This window comes from Podarcis gaigeae, assembly GCF_964106915.1.
Source record: "Podarcis gaigeae genome assembly, chromosome: 8".
NCBI classification, from domain to species: domain Eukaryota; kingdom Metazoa; phylum Chordata; class Lepidosauria; order Squamata; family Lacertidae; genus Podarcis; species Podarcis gaigeae.
In genome coordinates, this window is record NC_139684.1 from 87,181,628 (window position 1) to 87,200,393 (window position 18,766).

The 18,766-nt window shown below is 48.6% G+C and overlaps 1 protein-coding gene across 5 annotated transcripts in view; it reads left to right on the forward strand.

Moving 5' to 3' along the window:
* Positions 1-878: 878 nt before the first annotated feature.
* KLC3 (kinesin light chain 3) overlaps positions 879-18,766 on the forward strand; it is a 39,385-nt gene continuing 21,497 nt past the window's right edge. Inside the window, exons 1-4 of one of the 5 annotated variants that reach the window (XM_083753957.1) lie at positions 879-1,038; positions 8,790-9,170; positions 11,155-11,382; positions 14,412-14,490. In XM_083753957.1, the coding sequence (XP_083610083.1) occupies positions 8,871-9,170; positions 11,155-11,382; positions 14,412-14,490 (607 nt within the window). In that variant the 5' untranslated portion in view covers positions 879-1,038; positions 8,790-8,870. The other 4 variants (XM_083753955.1, XM_083753959.1, XM_083753956.1 and 1 more) reach the window with 4 other exon arrangements.

The window sequence follows — 18,766 nt, forward strand, 5'->3', positions numbered from 1 at the left end:
CCTGCAAGAAGCGAAGCTACAGGGAACCAGGCAGCGGGCCTTCTCGGTGGTGGCACCCGCCCTGTGGAACGCCCTCCAACCAGATGTGAAAGAGAAGAACAACTACCAGACTTTTAGAAGACATCTGAAGGCAGCCCTGTTTAGGGAAGTTTTTAATATTTAATGCTGTGTTGTTTTTAACAATCGATTGGGAGCCGCCCATCTGGGGAAACTCAGCCAGATGGGCGGGGTATAAATTATTATTATTATTATTATTATTATTATTATTATTATTATTATTATTATTAAAGTAGAATATACAGGCAATAAATAAAGCAATAAATAAACAGCAAACCAAGACTCTGGAAATCTGATTGTCACCCCAGCATAGTGAATCCAGCCCCAGGAAAGAAGCCTCCTTAAGTCAAGGCTGGGAAGATATTTTTCCTTAATTATTGCACTGGGAGCCCATTGCCCTGGTTTGATGAACAATGGGAAGATGCACATGTATTTTGTGTGTTTTTGGTCTCTGTTGGAAGCCGCCCAGAGTGGCTGGGGGCTGGGGAAACCCAGCCAGATGGGCAGGGTACAAATAATAAATTTATTAATTATTATTATTATTATTATTATTATTATTATTATTATTATTATTATTATTATTAAAACAAAAGGAGTCGTTTGCAAGGGCTTAGTTCTGCCTGCAACTCATCTTGGCCTCTGCTCCTTCCTCGGACACCTGCTCGGCATGCAGAACGCCCCTAGCTTCGCTCCTCCCGGGACCTGCCGCCGCCGGTGGCGCATCTCCCTACGACTCCCAGCGGCCCGCCAGATGTGCTGCACTACAACTCCCATCGGCCCCGGGACCTCGCCATCTCCGACCCACCCAGCCACCCACCGCCAGCTGGGCGCCAGCTACTGCCCAGGACCGGCTGGCCCCGTCCGCCTGCTGCGCAGCCCTGCCGCGCCCCGGGCGCGCCAAAGAAGGAGAAGCAGCAGAGGCGCGCGGGGGCCGGATGGGGGAGCCCCGGGGGCCGGCGCTGCGTGAGGCGGAGCAGGCAGGTGAGCGGCCCAGCGGGGCGGGGAGGAGCCGCCGGGGAGGCAGGGCGGCCGGGAGGGGCGAGGCCGAAGCTGCTCCGGCGGGCAGGTGCGCGGATCGGGGCGCGCAGCTGGCGACGCGCCTCCCTCGCCATCCTCGGCTCTTCTCGCAAGCGGCGCCTCGCCATCCTGCAACTCTCCTTTCTTGCAATCTCCGGCTCCTCTCACCAGAGCATGACCCGGGGTGCTCTTTTCTCGAGTGGGGCGCAGATCTAAGCTCCCCCCCCCAAAAAAAAACCCAACCCAGCTCGCATTGGAGACACATCCAAGGATTTAGCAGCGTCGGTTTCCAGCTGCCCCACCCGCCTTGCGCGCCAGCTGCGGGCGCTTTTCTTCCAGGAGGGGCAGAATAAAAAGGGGGCTGGATCCTACCCGCCCCAAAGTGCGCCCTTCTCCCTCCTTCTGAGCCAGGTAAGGAGAAAATAAAAGACCCTCTTTCTCCCCGCCGGACTTTTGTTCTGAAGCTTGCTGCTCCTCCCACTGTTGACGGTTTGTGGGTTTTAAAAAAATATATCATTTTTTCCCTTGTTGTTTACGATGAAGTACCCGAGGCGCTGCGAGGAGATTTCATGGAAAGTAGGCTGGGAAGCGCCTCCTGATCTGGCAAGACTTGAGCGCCTCTTGTCAGAAGTCAGCGCCCTTTCGTTCCTAGGAGCTAATTCCCAGGGAATTAGTTCCTCGGAGTTAATTCCCACCTTTAGTTCTGCCATTTTAGCTTGTTTTAAACTGTTTGTGTGGTTTTTGTTGTTGTTGTTTCTTTAATGTTAGGGTTGTGGTTGTTGTAACCCAGCCCAGGGACCTTGTTGTAAAGGGTGTGTGTGTGTAAATAAATTGGAATAAATAATAAAAATAAAATGTTGATTTTGAAAGTGTGCCGAGGTGGTCTTGAACCTCTGGCTCAGAGTCAGCAACTTCCAGGAGGTCCTCGGATGCTTCGGACTACAGTTCCCGTCAGGTGCTGGCTGGAGCTGGTGGGAGTTGTAGTCTGAAATGTCGGAGTGGGGGGCGCCGGGTTGGGGAAGGCTGTTGTAAGTCTTGAGGTCATCATCCCTGCATTTCCATGCCCTCCCCGCTCCCTGGCCGGGGCAGACATATTGCTTGCAAACTGAGCCCATCCCATTGCACAAGCAATCCAGGAGGATGCTGGGTGTGTGTGTGTGTGTGATATTTCAAAGTGAGTTGACGAAAGCAGGTAGGAGTGGCTCACGCCGAGTCTTGGACCATGCACAGGCGAAGCTGCGCTGCACACAATCCATGCGCCAGATCCTGGGTTTCTCTTTGCGCATTGCAAGCCAGCCTGCGTGCATCATTCTCGGGACTTGGAGCTGAGAGACCCCTGGCTCCCTGCGTGCAATGTGTGTAAAGGTAAAGGGACCCCTGACCATGAGGTCCAGTCGTGGCCGACTCTGGGGTTGCGGTGCTCATCTCGCTTTATTGGCCGAGGGAGCCGGCGTACAGCTTCCGGGTCATGTGGCCAGCATGACTAAGCCGCTTCTGGCGAACCAGAGCAGCGCACGGAAACGCCGTTTACCTTCCCGCTGGAGCAGTACCTATTTATCTACAGTGGTACCTTGGGTTACTTACACTTCAGGTTACATACGCTTCAGGTTACAGACTCCGCTAACCCAGAAATAGTACCTTGGGTTAAGAACTTTGCTTCAGGGTTAGAACAGAAGTCGTGCTCCGGCGGCGCAGCGGCAGCAGGAGGCCCCATTAGCTAAAGTGGTGCTTCAGGTTAAGAACAGTTTCAGGTTAAGAACGGACCTCCGGAACGAATTAAGTACTTAACCTGAGGTACCACTGTACTTTCACTTTTGACGTGCTTTCGAACTGCTAGGTTGGCAGGGGCGTGGACTGAGCAACGGGAGCTCACCCCGTCACGAGGATTCGAACCGCCGACCTTCTGATCGGCAAGCCCAAGAGGCTCAGTGGTTTAACCCACAGTGCCACCCACTCTGCAAAACTTCGTGAAATTGACGGGCCCGGATGGGCTGGCATTCGTCATTTGTTTTATTCAGAACTGAGGGATAGGATAGTCACTTTTTGTTCTGCCTCAGGAAAGGTCCCCTGTTGGGTTGCCTGGAAAAGCTTCCGAGTCGCCCCAGGCTGAAACTATCCTTTTGGGGTAGAATCTCATCAATTAAGATGTGTGTGCTCCCAAAAGATGTTATTTTTATTTCAAATGATTCTGATACTAAAGGGGACAATGATTTTTAGAGAGTGGCAAAGAGTGATTTCAAGATATATTTGGCAGGGCAAAAAGCCGAGAATCCAGTATAAGTTATTAATAGATGCAAAAGAAAGAGGAGGCTTTGCACTGCCAGACTTGAAATTATATTATGAAGCATCATGTCTCTGTTGGTTAAAAAAATGGATAAAACTTAAGAATACAAAATTGTTGGACTTAGAAGGATTTGATAACAGATTTGGGTGGCACGCGTATCTATGGCAGGAGAAGAAGAAGAGTCATAAAGCTTTTGAAAACCACATCTTTCGGAGATCATTAATTGAAGTATGGGACAGATATAAAAATTTACTGGAATCAGGAGTTCCACACTGGTTGTCTCCTTTGGAGGTTATGAGTGTCAAGAAAATTAATATGAGAGGGAATTGGATCACATATGGCCAATTAGTGGTTAAAGAAGGAGAGAAATGGAAAATGAAGCCATATGAACAAGTAAAAGAATATGTATTTGATTGGTTGCACTACCATCAGATAAATGATATGTTCAAAAAAGACTTGAAAGAGAAGGGCTATATAGAAAAAGAAACAAAATTCCAAATGGAAATAGTAAATAATGATTGTAAGATAATCTCTAAAATGTATAAAATGTTATTAGAATGGTATACGATGGATGAGGAAGTTAAGTCGGTAATGATTCACTGGGCCAGAGATTTCGGTTATAATATATATTTTGAAGATTGGGTTAAAGTATGGAATGATAATTTGAAGTTTACAGCATGTACCACGTTAAAGGAAAATGTTATGAAGAACGGCTAAGGGAGCTGGGCATGTTTAGCCTGGAGAAGAGGAGGTTAAGGGGTGATATGATAGCCATGTTCAAATATATAAAAGGATGTCACATAGAGGAGGGAGAAAGGTTGTTTTCTGCTGCTCCAGAGAAGCGGACACGGAGCAATGGCTCCAAACTACAAGAAAGAAGATTCCACCTAAACATTAGGAAGAACTTCCTGACAGTAAGAGCTGTTTGACAGTGGAATTTGCTGCCAAGGAGTGTGGTGGAGTCTCCTTCTTTGGAGGTCTTTAAGCAGAGGCTTGACAACCATATGTCAGGAGTGCTCTGATGGTGTTTCCTGCTTGGCAGGGGGTTGGACTCGATGGCCCTTGTGGTCTCTTCCAACTCTATGATTCTATGGTATATAGATGGTATATTACACCGGTTAAATTAGCAAAAATGATCAAAACTTGTAATAAGTGTTGGAAATGTAAAGAGAAAGAAGGAACTTTTTTTCATATGTGGTGGGAATGCAAGAAAGTGAAGGGGTTCTGGGAGATGATATGTAATGAGTTAAAGAAGATGTTGAGATATAGTTTTGTAAAGAAAACAGAAGCCTTTCTTCTGGGTATAACAAGAAATGAAATCAACAGAAAGGACTATAAACTTTTTCAGTATGCAACAACTGCAGCAAGAATATTAATGACCCAAAAATGGAAGCAGGAAGAACTACCGACTCTTGAGGAATGGAGAATGAAGCTAACGGACTATGCAGAACTGGACAAACTAACGGGAAAAATAAGTTATCAACGAGATCACAAGTTCATTGAGGACTGGGGAAAATTTTCAGAGTATTTGAAGAGTGTATGTGATGAGCAAACAACGCTAGTGGGTTTTAAAGAAGCTTTGTGAAAAAGTAAGGAATATTGCAAGAATGTAAACATGTTTGTAAAGGTATTTTAAAAGGCAATACTAAATTTGGGGAATGCGTAGGAAAAATTCAAACACGGATGATTGTCAGAGAAGCGGAGGGAAATCCAAAAGATGAAAATATGTTATGTGGGAAATTGTTTATTTGGCGATATTTGTGCAAAACTTAATAAAAATTTATTTATTTTTTTAAAAAGGAAAAGCTTCCGAGTCGCCCCAGGCGAGTGTGCATTCTAAACCGGAGAGGGCCTGGCTGCTTTTGGGCTCCCCAGGAAGGTGGGGTTAGGTGCTCTCCAGAAACAGAATGCTGGCCTGGAGAGGCCTTTGGTCCTACCCAAAAGGCCTCTGCTTCTCCTTTCCAGGTAGAACACCTAGAAAATTGTTGGGGTTGAATCGACGTTCCCCCAGGTGCTGTTGGACTACAACTCCCATCATCCTTGACGATTGCCATGCTGGATGGGAATGATGGGAGTTGTAGTCTAGCAACCTCTGGGGACCCAAGGATGGGAAAAGCTAGTGTAGCAGTTGGGGCAGAGTCGCGGAGCCTAGATCCGATGGAGTGGGGATGGGTGTCTGTGGACAGGAGCTCTCCCAAGCCTTCCAGTTAGTGTCCGGGCCCAATTTAAAGTGCCGGTGCTGACCTATGAAGCTTTGCACACTTCAGGACCTCAATACCTTAAGGACCGCCTCTCCTGAGGCCCTTCATGAGAGGTTTGGAGGGCGGCAACACAAAAGCAGGGCCTTGTCAGTGGTGGCTCCCTGTCTGTGGAAGGCTCTCCCCAGAGAGGCTCGCTTGGAGCCTTCATTCAGTGTCTTCAGGCGCCAGGCGAAAGCAGTCCTCTTTACCCTGGGGTCTTGAGCCGTTAAATAATCTATGGCCTGTTAAAACTGGGGTGGGGGGCTATTATGACGATTATTTTGTTCCTGTGCCGCATAAGTGATGTTCTTAATGTTCTACACATTAAGTCAGCCTTCCCCAACTGGTAGCCTTGTTTCACAAAGGGCATTATACGGTTAGAAAAGGGCAACCAAAATAGGGGGCCACTCCCATGTGAAGAACGGTTGCAACATTTTGGACTGTTTAGTTTAGAGAAAAGGCGAGTAAGGAAGCAACATGATGGAAGCTTATAAGATAAGGCACGGCATAGAAAAATTTCCTAGAGAAAGGTTATCCTCCTCCCTCACGACTCATGGGCAGCCAGGGAAGCTGACTGAAGATTCAGGATGGAGAAAACAAAGTCCTTCTTCATGCACTGCCTAGTTAGCCTATGAAACTCCCTCCCATTGGAGGCACGGATGGCTGCCAACTTGGATGGCTTTGAAAAAGGATTTGACAATTAATAGAGGAGGAGAGGGACGCGGGTGGCGCTGTGGGTAAAACCTCAGCGCCTAGGACTTGCCGATCGCATGGTCGGCGGTTCGAATCCCCGCGGCGGGGTGAGCTCCCATCGTTCGGTCCCAGCTCCTGCCCACCTAGCAGTTCGAAAGCACCCCTAAGTGCAAGTAGATAAATAGGTACCACTTCTAGCGGGAAGGTAAACGGCGTTCCGGGTGCTGCTCTGGTGCCGGTTTGGCGGAGCAGCTTTGTCACGCTGGCCACGTGACCCGGAAGTGTCTGCGGACAGCGCTGGCCCCCAGCCTCTTAAGTGAGATGGGCACACAACTCTAGAGTCTGTCAAGACTGGCCCGTACGGGCAGGGGTACCTTTACCTTTACCTAGAGGAGGAGAGGGCTGCTATCGATGGCTATTAGCTCTGCTCTCCACAGTTGGAGGCAGCAAAACGTCTGAAAACCAGAAGGAGAGGGCTCTGTGTTCGAATCCTGCTTGCAGGTTTCCCATAATGGGCATCTGGTTGGCTACTTTGAAAGAGGATGCTGGACCAGATGGTTCCCTCTTTGGCCTGATCCTGCAACCTCCTCTTATGTTCTGTTGTAGTCCTAAACATCTGGAAGAGCTCTACCTGGGAAAGGCTGCCCTGAGTTGATGATCCGGTGTGTTTTCTCACCTTCTTAAGCACTCGCTTCGTGTTTTTTGCACGGAGGCAGAGAACTCTCCGCCAGCAAACACGTCCCGGCTTGTTCTCACGGGCGGGTCCGCTGGCGGGACCTGTTCTGGCGAGAGCCGAGGTGACGAAGGGAAGCTGTGGGGCGAAACCTTCACAAATGGTGAGAAGGGAGCCGGCCAAACCGTCTTCCGTGGGGGTCCGCCAAACCTTGGACTAAGCTCAGCTTGTCTGCTGCAGTTTATCTCCTGTCTGGCTGGTGAGATCACCAACCTTTTTTCGGGTGGGGTTTTTACTTTGTATTGCTAAATCCCAAACTTAGAGCAAACTTTGCACCCAGTGCCACAAAATATTGCAGGTGTTAATTTTCCTCCCCATAACATTTCTGAATTTGGGTTCTTTTCATAAAAAGCATGGCAAAAATCTGATTCCCAGCTCCCGGTTATTCCTTTAGAATTTTAGAGTTTTAGTTGGTAGCGTATATTTTTTAACCGAGATCATATATTGATCATTTTTAGCTTAATTTGCTTTTTAGCATTCAATCATATAATAATGATGAACATTTTATATTCCAATGTGCAAACTGTTTAAGGGATGATTTATGTAATATATAAATCCTGTCGAATAAAAATAAAATAAGCGATGGATTTTGGCTTAGCGGATACAGAGCAAAAAGAGAGTAGGGCTTGGAACTGGCCCTGAAATGATGATAATTTTATTACTGGCCTTTGGCTTGGAATCAACTTGATCCCCTCTTTCCTTTTTCCTTTTTCCTTTTTCCTTTCTTCTTCTGTGATGGAACTCCTATTTGGGGACTTCCCTGGCTTTTTTCTGGTCCACGTAGGACCAGTGTGGATAGTTGGCCTTGGTGAAGACTTGACGTTTTCATCCCCCAAAAGTTTTTGATTTGAGTTTCTACTGAAATGACGCTGCATTTTAATATTGTATTTTAATCTTGTTTTTAAGTTGTATTTTAATCAATTGTTTTTATACCTGGTGTTAGCCACCCTGAGCCCAGTTTTGGTTGGGGAGGGCAGGGTATAAATAAAATTTATTATGATTACAGTGGTACCTTGGGTTAAGTACTTAATTCGTTCCGGAGGTCCGTTCTTAACCTGAAACTGTTCTTAATCTGAAGCACCACTTTACCTAATGGGGTCTCCTGCCGCCGCGGTGCCGCTGGAGCACGATTTCGGTTCTCATCTTGAAGCAAAGTTCTTAACCTGAGGTAAGAACGCTTCACGTTACAGACACTTCAGATTACAGACTCTGCTAACCCAGAAATAGTACCTCGGGTTAAGAACTTTGCTTCAGGTTGAGAACAGAAATCGTGCAGCAGCAGCACAGCAACAGGTAACCCGAGGTAGCTTTTATTTTGATTCTGCATTTTGTGGTTTTATATTTTGATTTTATTCTGTGAACCACCCTGATACCTCCAGTATATACAGTGGTACCTCGGGTTAAGTACTTAATTTGTTCCGGACGTCCGTTCTTAACCTGAAACTGTTCTTAACCTGAAGCACCACTTTAGCTAATGGGGCCTCCCGCTGCCGCAGCACGATTTCTGTTCTCATCCTGAAGCAAAGTTCTTAACCTGAAGCACTATTTCTGGGTTAGCGGAATCTGTAACCTGAAGCGTATGTAACCTGAAGCGCCTGTAACCCGAGGTACCACTGTATTATGATTATGACCCTGCCCACTTGGCTGGGTTTCTGAGTCTGCGCAGAGTTCCGAGCAGCCCTCACTGCTGGGATCGGAGGAGAAGCTACATTCTCGAAAGCCACAACTCGGGCCTTGACCCCAGCACCTATTTTTCTTTTTCCAGAAGCTGAGCATCGCCCAAAGGGTGAAGACACCACCTTTGGGCTCCTCTTCCCCTCTCCTCGCCGGCTGACTTGACCCCGCCATGTCGGTCCTGGTGGAGATTGGCGACAACCAATCGGAGAGGATGACGGCCGACGACATCATCGTCCACACGCGTCAGGTGATGAAAGGGCTGGAGGCTCTGCGCAGCGAGAACAAGAGCATCCATCACCGGCTGCAAGAGGCTTTGCTGAGGGACAGACAGCTCTTGGACGAGAGAGAGGAGGCCGAGGAGACAGATGCGGAGGCCGTGGACATCCAGGCGCTGGAGCTGCTGGAGGAAAAGCACGACCTTGTCTATAAGAGTCTGGAAGGGATTGAGCTGGGCATTGCGGAGGCCCAGGTACGCTGCAGCGAAGCCATTGGCTGGGCTGCTGTGATGTCACAGAATGTCCGCCAGAGTTCCAGCTTCGGAGGGGGGCGGATGTTCACAATTTCTGGGAAGGAACCGAAATTTGGGTGCAGTTGGGAGTTGTGGGGAGAACCTGACATGAGGGGGGGGGTTGTGTTTGGGGAATCTGTGGGGGCGAGGCCCTCCCCCCACATAAGAAAGTGGGGAAAGAGGTGCCAGAGAGGCAGGCTGGGCTGCTGATGCTGGGGATCGTGGCCACCTCACCTGCAAAAGGATACGGTAGAGTTGGGAAAGCTTCTGAAAAGGGTGACCAAAATGATCGAGCGGATGGACCGATTGCAAAAGCTGCAGCGTTTGAGGGTTTTCAGTTTGGAGAAAAAGCGAGGAAGGGGCCGTAGGATAGACGATTGTAAAATTACGCATGGCATGAGGAATGCAGCTAGAGAAAAGTTTTTCTCTGTGTTGTAACGTGAGAGCTCATGAACATGGGATGAAGTTGAATTTTGGGAGGTTCAGGGCTGATAAAAGCAAGGACTTCTTTCTTTTTTAAAACACATTTTGCTTTATTTAAGCCCACCTTCCCATCAAAGTCAAAATGGTGGTACACCTGAAACTTAATGCAATATAATTCATTGAATTCCAACACTTAAGTTTATTTGGTATATACTAAATTCAACTTTTGCACATAGTTTTGAATGAGGGTGGTTCGGTTTTCTGGAGCCTTTCTCCTTTGGCCCAGGGGTTACAGAGATGGTGCCCACGGGCAGAGATTTTCCTGCAAAAGCCTTCCCTGGCACCCATGGCATCCACAACCCTGCCTTTCCCCGCTGCTGAAATTGGGCTCAAAAAGAGCATTATGTTGTAGCTAATAGAAAAGGTTGCCGTAATTAGTGTGTGCAGCCTACAAAGAGAGTTGGCAACTCCTGGTGCATTGTATAACAATTTATGCTTTTGATAAAAGCAAGGACTTCTTCATGGAGCTTGTAGTTAACCTACGGAACTCCCTCCCACTCATAGCTGTCAAGTCTCCCTTATTTGGAGGGACGGTCCCTTATCCCAGGGCCTTGTCCTGCTGCTGTCCCTTATTGATGATGTCCCTTAAATTTCCCGGGTTTCAAAGGAAGCAGCTCCTCTCCCTCCTTCTCTGCCGGCCAGGGAGGAGGGAGGCTCCAACTGTGTTGCTTGGTTGCCCGGCCCGCCCCCCTCCGGCCTCCTCTCAACAGCCTCGGCCCCCGGGAGCCCCTCCCTGCCGGGACTGGTGGGAGACTCGGGCCCTTCTGCCGCCATCCTCCTCACGGCCGCCAAACTGAGTGTCTCTGCCTGGGGCCTCCCCTCTGCCCATGCCGCCACTCCCGTTAGTACTGCGGCTATGCCACCGAAGGACCCAGATGAGATGGGCAGCCTGGTATGGCCTATGAATTGCTGAGGTGCCTTGAGAGGAGAGCGAGGGCAACCATAGAGAAAGCAGTTCAGAGAGAGGAGGAGGCGGAGGTGCAGGCAGGTGTTCCAAGGGCTACAAGGGAAGGACCGCAAACGCTTCTCCCATAGATTTGTAGTGGTAGACTAGCATAGATGGTCTGATCTGCGGGTTTATTTCGGGTGCTATTTCCTCCCCCCCTTCCTCCCGCCCCACCTGATGGAACTGAGAGCTGCAGATGGAGCACAAGAGAAAAGATACAGAACTGCAGCAGCATCTTCGTAGCTTGGACTGATTCAGTAGCCAGGCTCTCCTGATTATTTTTATGGAACCTCCAGGTTCAGAGGCAGTCTATCTGGGTTCTATGGGGCATTTGGCCACTGTAAGAAAAGGAAAGTGGGCTATTTGGCTTGATCCAGCCACCAGGCTCTTAAACCAAGTTCTTAAACCAGGCAGCGGGGGGAGGAGTTGTCATGGTGGGGGCTGCAGAAGTTTAGAGTTTGCAAAGAGTCCACCTACAAACCCAGTTTCCTTCCTCCATCTCGCCCTGCCCCACAGATGATGGTAGCTCTGTCCTCTCACATCGGGTCGCTGGAGGCGGAGAAACAGAAGCTGCGGGCTCAGGTCAAGCGTCTCTGCCAGGAGAACCTCTGGCTGCGGGACGAACTGGCGCTCACCCAACTGCGGCTTCAGCACAGCGAGGAGTCGGTGGCGCAGTTGGAGGAGGAAAAGAAGCACCTTGAATTCCTCAACCAGCTCAGGCAATATGACCCGAGGGATGACCAGGTACAGACAAGGGGATGTGGTGGGCGTTCAGTCCCCAAAATGAGAGTTGTGGGGACACCCGAAGCTGCCTTCTACTGCATCTGTAATGCTGGACAGAGCTCTCTAAGCATGCGCAAAGTGCCTTGTCCTTACTCCCAGCAAATCCGAAACCTACCCAGGATTAGAGGGCGAGCCACAGAGGCAAGAGGCCTCTCAGCAGCCATCAGCCCCAGCACCTTTGAAAACTAACCAGATCCCCTCGCTTAATCATTCCACCGGGCCTTGGTGAACAGGGAACCAGGCAGAGGGCCTTCTCGGTGGTGGCGCCCGCCCTGTGGAACACCCACCAGATGTCAAAGAGATAAACAACTACCAGACTTTTAGAAGACATCCGAAGGCAGCCCCGTTTAGGGAAGCTTTTAATGTTTTATAGATTATTGTATTTTAATATTCTGTTGGAAGCCGCCCAGAGAGGCTGGGGAAACCCAGCCAGATGTGTGGGGTATTATTATTATTATTATTATTGGAGCAGATCCTCAAACCCCACCCAAAAGGAGATGTTCGAAACGCTTGTCCTGCAAACCTCCCCGAATCACATTTCCAATCTCCCTTGGTTTTCAGGAATGCAGTATTTTGATTATGCAGCTGCTGTATACCCAGGCCAGACCGCCTGGTCCATGTAGTAGCAGTAGCAGTAGTAGTAATAATAATTTATAATTTATACCCTGCCCATCTGGCTGGGTTTCCCCAGCCACACATGGCGGCTCCCAACAGAACTAATGGATAATAATAATAATAATAATAATAATAATAATAATAATAATAATTTATTATTATTATTTGTAAATAATAGTTTAAAAAGATAAAACATCAGACATTAAAAACTTCCCTAAACAAGGCTGCCTTCAGATGTCTTCTAATAGTCAGATAGTGGTTTATTTCCTTGGCATCTGACGGGGGGACGTTCCCCAGGGCGGGCACCACCACCAAGAAGGCCCTTTCCTTGGCTCCCTGTAACCTCACTTCTCGGAGGGAGGGAACCGCCAGAAGGCCCTCGGAGCTGGAAGACGGGGGTGGAGATGCTCCTTCAGGTATATTGGGGCTTTGAGGCCGTTTAGGGCTTTGAAGGTCAGCACCAACACTTTGAATTGTGCTTGGAAACCTACTGGGAGCCAGTGTAGGTCTTTTAAGACCGGTGTTATGTGGTCTCGGCGGCCGCTCCCAGTCACCAGTCTAGTTGCCGCATTCTGCATTAATTGCAGTTCACCTTCAAATGTAGCCCCACATAGAGTGCGTTGCAGTAGTCCAAGCAGGAGATAACCAGAGCATGCACCACTCTGGCCAGTCTGCGGGCAGTGAGGGCCTCATCCTGCGTACCAGATGGAGCTGGGAGACAGCTGCCCTGGACACAGAATGGACCTGCGCCTCCATGGACAGCTGTGAGTCCAAAATGACTCCCAGGCTGCGCACCTGGTCCTTCAGGGGCACAGGTACCCCATTCAGGACCAGGTGGTCAAATGTTGCCCACACTGATGGTCAACAATGGCTCTGCAGAACTTCAGGAAGGAGTCTTTCCCAGACGTCCCTGGAGATGCCTTCAGGGACTGAACTCGGGACCTTCTGCATTCAAGTCCCCAAAGCTTCCCTTGCTATCCTGTCTCTATAGTCCTAGTGCTTCATTTATGGGCTAAGGGCTGCCTGGGGTTTCTCTCTCCCGAAGATCCTGTGTGCTCATGCTGCAAGTTTGCAGCACAGGTTCATTTTTGCAAGGTCGGAAACATTCCGCCCGTGTGAGTCAAAGCCTTGCTCCATAAGGCCTAGAAACATGATTCTTTTGAATGCAACGTGAGCTTGGAACTTAGCGCTAATGGGAAAATCTCACGTGATGGATTTGTGCAGCCAGTGGTCATTGTCATCCAGATACTTTCATCGCTCTCGTTTCATTTCTTAATAACCGTCCCCCAGCAGAACGGTGCTTTGCATGTCATGAATGATTCTGCACAATCTGTCCGTCTCATAAAATCCCATCATGGTACCCGGTGCTATAAATCTTCCCTGTATTTCTTAGCGAACACAGCAAAAACTCCCACCTGCTTTGACTTTGCAATTTGTGCTTTCTGGAGGATGGATGGCGGCTAATGGATTGAGGTTGAATCCTGACAAGACAGAAGTACTGTTTTGGGGGGACAGGCTGGTGTGGAGGACCACTTGGTCCTGAATGGGTTAACTGTGTGCCTGAAAGACCAGGTGTGCAGCCTGGGAGTCATTTTGGACTCACAGCTGTCCATGGAGGCGAAGGTCAATTCTGTGTCCAGGGCAGCTGTCTGCCAGCTCCATCTGGTATGCAGGATGAGATCCTCCCTGCCCGCACACTGTCTCGCCAGAGTGGTGCAAGCTCTAGTTATCTCCCGCTTGGACTACTGCAATGCGCTCTATGTAGGGCTACCTTTGAAAGTGACCCGGAAACTACAACTAATCCAGAATGCAGCAGCTAGACTGGTGACTGGGAGCGGCCGCCGAGACCACGTAACACTGGTCTTGAAAGACCTACATTGGCTCCCAGTACGTTTCCGAGCACAATTCAAAGTGTTGGTGTTGACCTTGAAAGCCTTGGCCCAGTATACCTGAAGGAGCGTCTCCACCCCCATCGTTCTGCCCGGACGCTGAGGTCCAGTGCTAAGGGCCTTCTGGCAGTTCCCTCACTGCGAGAAACAAAGCTACAGGGAACCAGGCGGAGGGCCTTCTCGGTAGTGGCGCCCGCCCTGTGGAACGCCCTCCCCACCAGATGTCAAAGCGATAAACAACTACCTGACATTCAGAAGACATCTTAAGGCAGCCCTGTTCAGGGGAGTTTTTAATGTGTGGCATTTTAGTGTATTTTTGGTCTCTGTGGAAGCCACCCAGAGTGGCTGGGGAAACCCAGCCAGATGGGCGGGGTACAAATAAATTATTATTCTTATTCTTATTCTTATTCTTATTCTTATTCTTCTTCTTATTATTATTTATTTCTAAGCCGGGATATGTGGGCCTTGCGTTTACTCTCTTTACAGGCGGAGAAAGACGACTCGGAGCAAAGGAAGGACAGCCTGTCTTCTCTCTTCCCCAACGATGACGATGAGCAGAGGCAGGGTGCGTACATGGGCCGATGATGCGCGTTAACCTGCGCATGTCTTTTGAGGCTTAACTCCAACTTGCAATGAAACCGAGGCCCGTCCACAGGTTCAGTGGGAGCTCAGTTCTGGCCGCAGGTCAACTTTCTGTTTCCAGTTGCACAAAAGCAGCACCTCAGGCCGGCATTACCCAACTGGGTGCCTTCCATTGGGGGGGGGGGGACTACAGTGGTCCCTTGGTTCTCAAACGCCTTGGTACTCAAACAACGTGGAACCCAAACACTGCAAACCAGGAAGTAGGTGTTCTGGTTCGCGAACTTTTTTCGGAATCTGAACGTTCTCCAATTTGAGTGTTATGCTTCCGATTGGAGTGCCACACTTCCGTTTTGACTGTTATGCTGAGGTCCATCTGCTTTTGCTATTTATTTGGCGTTCTTGCGGCTCTTTTTGTTTTGTTTTTGCGACAGTGAGGAACCCAGTTCAGCTACTGATTGATTGATTGATTGATTGATTGATTGTGTGATTGCAGTACATTGTTTATTACTTTCATTTTACGGATCAATGGTCTTGTTAGATCAGACTTCCTCTAACTCGGCCCTCCAGATGTTTTGAGACTACAATTCCCATCATCCCTGACCGCTGGTTCTGCTAGCTAGGGATCATGGGAGTTGTAGGCAAAAAACATCTAGGGGGGCTGAGTTTGAGGAAGCCTGCGTTAGATAGCAAAATTCATGTTAAATTGCTGTTTTAGGGGTTTGTTTTTAAAAGTCTGGAACAGATTTAATTCATTTTGCATTATGAGAAAACGCACCTTTGGTTTTGGAATGGACTTCCAGAACAGATTACGTTTGAGAACCAAGGGACTACTGTACAACTTCCATGACAGTGGACAGTCATGGTGGTTGGGGCGGATGGGAGTTATAGTAAAGTGGTGCCTCGCAAGATGAAAAGAATCCGTTCCGCGAGTCTCTTCGTCTTGCGGTTTTTTCGTCTTGCGAAGCAAGCCCATTAGCGGCTTAGCGGATTAGTGCTATTAGCGGCTTAGTGGATCAGCTGATTAGCGGCTTAGCGGATCAGCGGCTTAGCGGATCAGGTGATAAGCGGCTCAACGGCTTAGCAGATCAGCTGTTAAGCGGCTTAGCGGATCAGCTGATAAGCGGCTTAGCGGCTTAGAAAAAGGGGGGGAAGGGGGGAAAACCCCGCAGGAACTCGCAAGACATTTTCATCTTGCGAAGCAAGCCCATAGGGAAATTCGTCTTGCGAAGCGCCTCCAAAACGGAAAACCCTTTCGTCTAGCGGGTTTTCCGTCTTGCGCGGCATTCGTCTTGCGGGGCACCACTGTACAAGGGAGTTGTAGTTGGGGAGAGGCTGCTTTAGAGAGACTTACTGAGTTTCAGAGGAATAGCCTGCGTTTCAGAGGAAGGGCTCCATTGAATGCAGGCCAGGTGACATGGGTGTTTCACCTGTGCACCTGTTGGGTATGGCTGAGGTTAAAAAGGGAACAATGGTAGAAAGAGGATGGATGCATGCAGACATTTTGATCCCACTTTGCTGAGTGAGAAACATGGAATGGAAATGAATAAATATTTTACTCAAGTATCTAAGCATGCCTACTTCTCCAGCTGCTCAAAAACCCAGCAGGAAAAGGGTTCCTTTTTATGATCTGGGGAAGTCTTTCTTCACGCAGCACAGAGTTAAACTGTGGAACTCCCTGCCACAGGAGGCAGTGGTAGCTGCTGTAATAAATGAAAATCTGCCCTTATGGGGGGACACAAGAGCCCTTATAGAGTCCTTTGTAGGTTCTCCATCGGGCGGAGAAAAGAACAGAGGCCAACCAGAGAATATTGAGAAGCAAAGCAGCTCGTAAGCCTGATCTTTATTGATCTGTTGCAATGGGGTGCTCCCCCCACATGCAGGAAAGGAGGAGGAACCTAGAACACAGGTGTGTCCGCCCTTATATAGACATTTTAAATTGCCCACCCTGGAGTTCAAGACCACCCCCAGAAACATCATACCTACATCACAGAAGGGGTGTAGCTCAATACCACCCCACCCCGATATATCATACCTACTTCACAGAAGAGGCGGTCTACAGCAGAAATCTGAGTGCATTGTTTATCTCCTGTCTGGCAGGTCACCTGTTAATGCTCACTTGATTGGATACCCTGGGGGGCCTGGCCAGTCTTTTGTAATGATAAATACTTAGTTCCTGAGCCAGGTCACAGGCTCAACCTGTTCATACACAGACATACCCTTAAGACAGGATTTGTGAAGGAAAAGACAATGGGGAGGCTTTTCCATTTTCCTCTGACCTTGCAGAGAAAACATTTGGTCAGTTTGGGAGCCATGGCTGTTCCTGTGCTGCTTCAGACATGTGGTTTATATATATTTATGTACATGTTTGCTTGGTACCTTTATGCACATTTATTATCTATATAAGATCTTATTATTATTTTTTTATTTCAATGCCAACTTACATGGTTTTAAGAGAAAGCGAGACAAATTCATGGAGGAGGAAAGGGCTGCCGATGGATACTAGCTGTGCTTTGTCTCCAAAATTGGTTGCCTCAATGATTCTGAATCCCACTTGATGGAAACAGCAGGGGGGGGGGAGAGTTGCTCTTATGCCTGAATTCTGCTTTGCTGGTTTTGCACAGGCAGCTGGCTGGCCCCTGTGAAGGCAGAATCATAGAATCATAGAGTTGGAAGAGACCCCAAGGGCCATCGAGTCCAACCCCCTGCCAAGCAGGAAACACCATCAGAGCACTCCTGACATATGGTTGTCAAGCCTCTGCTTAAAGACCTCCAAAGAAGGAGACTCCACCACACTCCTGGGCAGCAAATTCCACTGTCAAACAGCTCTTACTGTCAGGAAGGTCTTCCTAATGTTTAGGTGGAATCTTCTTTCTTGTAGTTTGGATCCATTGCTCCGTGTCCGCTTCTCTGGAGCAGCAGAAAACAACCTTTCTCCCTCCTCTATGTGACATCCTTTTATATATTTGAACATGGCTATCATATCACCCCTTAACCTCCTCTTCTCCAGGCTAAACATGCCCAGCTCCCTTAGCCGTTTCTCATAAGGCATCGTTTCCAGGCCTTGGACCATTTTGGTTGCCCTCCTCTGGACACGTTCCAGGATGCTGGACTAGACGGGCCCTTGGCCTGATCCAGCACCCTCTTCTTGGGTTCGTTCTTATTTTCCTTCCCTGGTGTGGTGACCCCGCAGTCAGAGATAGAATGTCTTGGCAAAGTGGAATTAAGTGATTGGTTAGTAACCTAAAACCCCCACTGGTCTTCTTCCTGGTAGCGAGACAGTAGGGCCAGTTTTCGGCTGAGTTACATGGGGTTGTGTTTAACCTTCACCCCACCCCAGTGAAGGCCGTATTCTAACCCAGTGGGTGGTTTCTCCTGTTTGTGGGGGGCCGTGGGGTGACCTGGGGGCAGCGCTAATAGGCAAAGGGAGGGCGCTTGGAGGTGCCAACAAGTATCCGGACTTTGAAAAGCTGGAATCACAGGATCAAATCAATTAGTTTTGTTGAACTAATTAAACTCCATAGTTTAATTGGGTTTTAAACAAACGTGCAATTAATTAATTATTCCCGATTATAATTTTATTGGGACGTGGGTGGCGCTGTGGGTTAAACCACAGAGCCTAGGACTTGCCGATAAGAAGGTCGGCGGTTTGAATCCCTGCGACGGGGTGAGCTCCCGTTGCTCTGTCCCTGCTGCTGCCAACCTAGCAGTTCGAAAGCACATCAAAGTGCAAGGAGATAAATAGGTACCGCTCCGGCGGGAAGGTAAACGGCGTTTTCGTGCGCTGCTCTGGTTCACCAGAAGTGGCTTAGTCATGCTGGCCACATGACCCAAAAGCTGTACGCCGGCTCCCTCGGCCAGTAAAGCGAGATGAGCGCCACAACCCCAGAGTCAGCCACAACTGGACCTAATGGTCAGGGGTCCCTTTACCTTTACCTTATAATTTTATTGTGACATTATCTTCCTTAGCGGGTTGTGCAAACTGCTATTCTGAATAATGCTGAGTTTCTGGAACCGAGGGGACAGCGGCTCTCAAAAGTTTGGGAAGCAATGTTTGGTTTTTTTGTTAAATCACTTGTATTAATTTTCCAATAAAAAACATCCAACTAACATATCAAATCATAATCCAATAAAAAACTAAAATAAAAAAGTGTGAATTATCTTCCAAAGTGCAATTATTAATTTTTCGGGCTTCCCAGAGTCTGGACCTTGAAGCATAACTCCAAATCTCAATCCTGGCACCCGTCGTCGTTTCCATATTT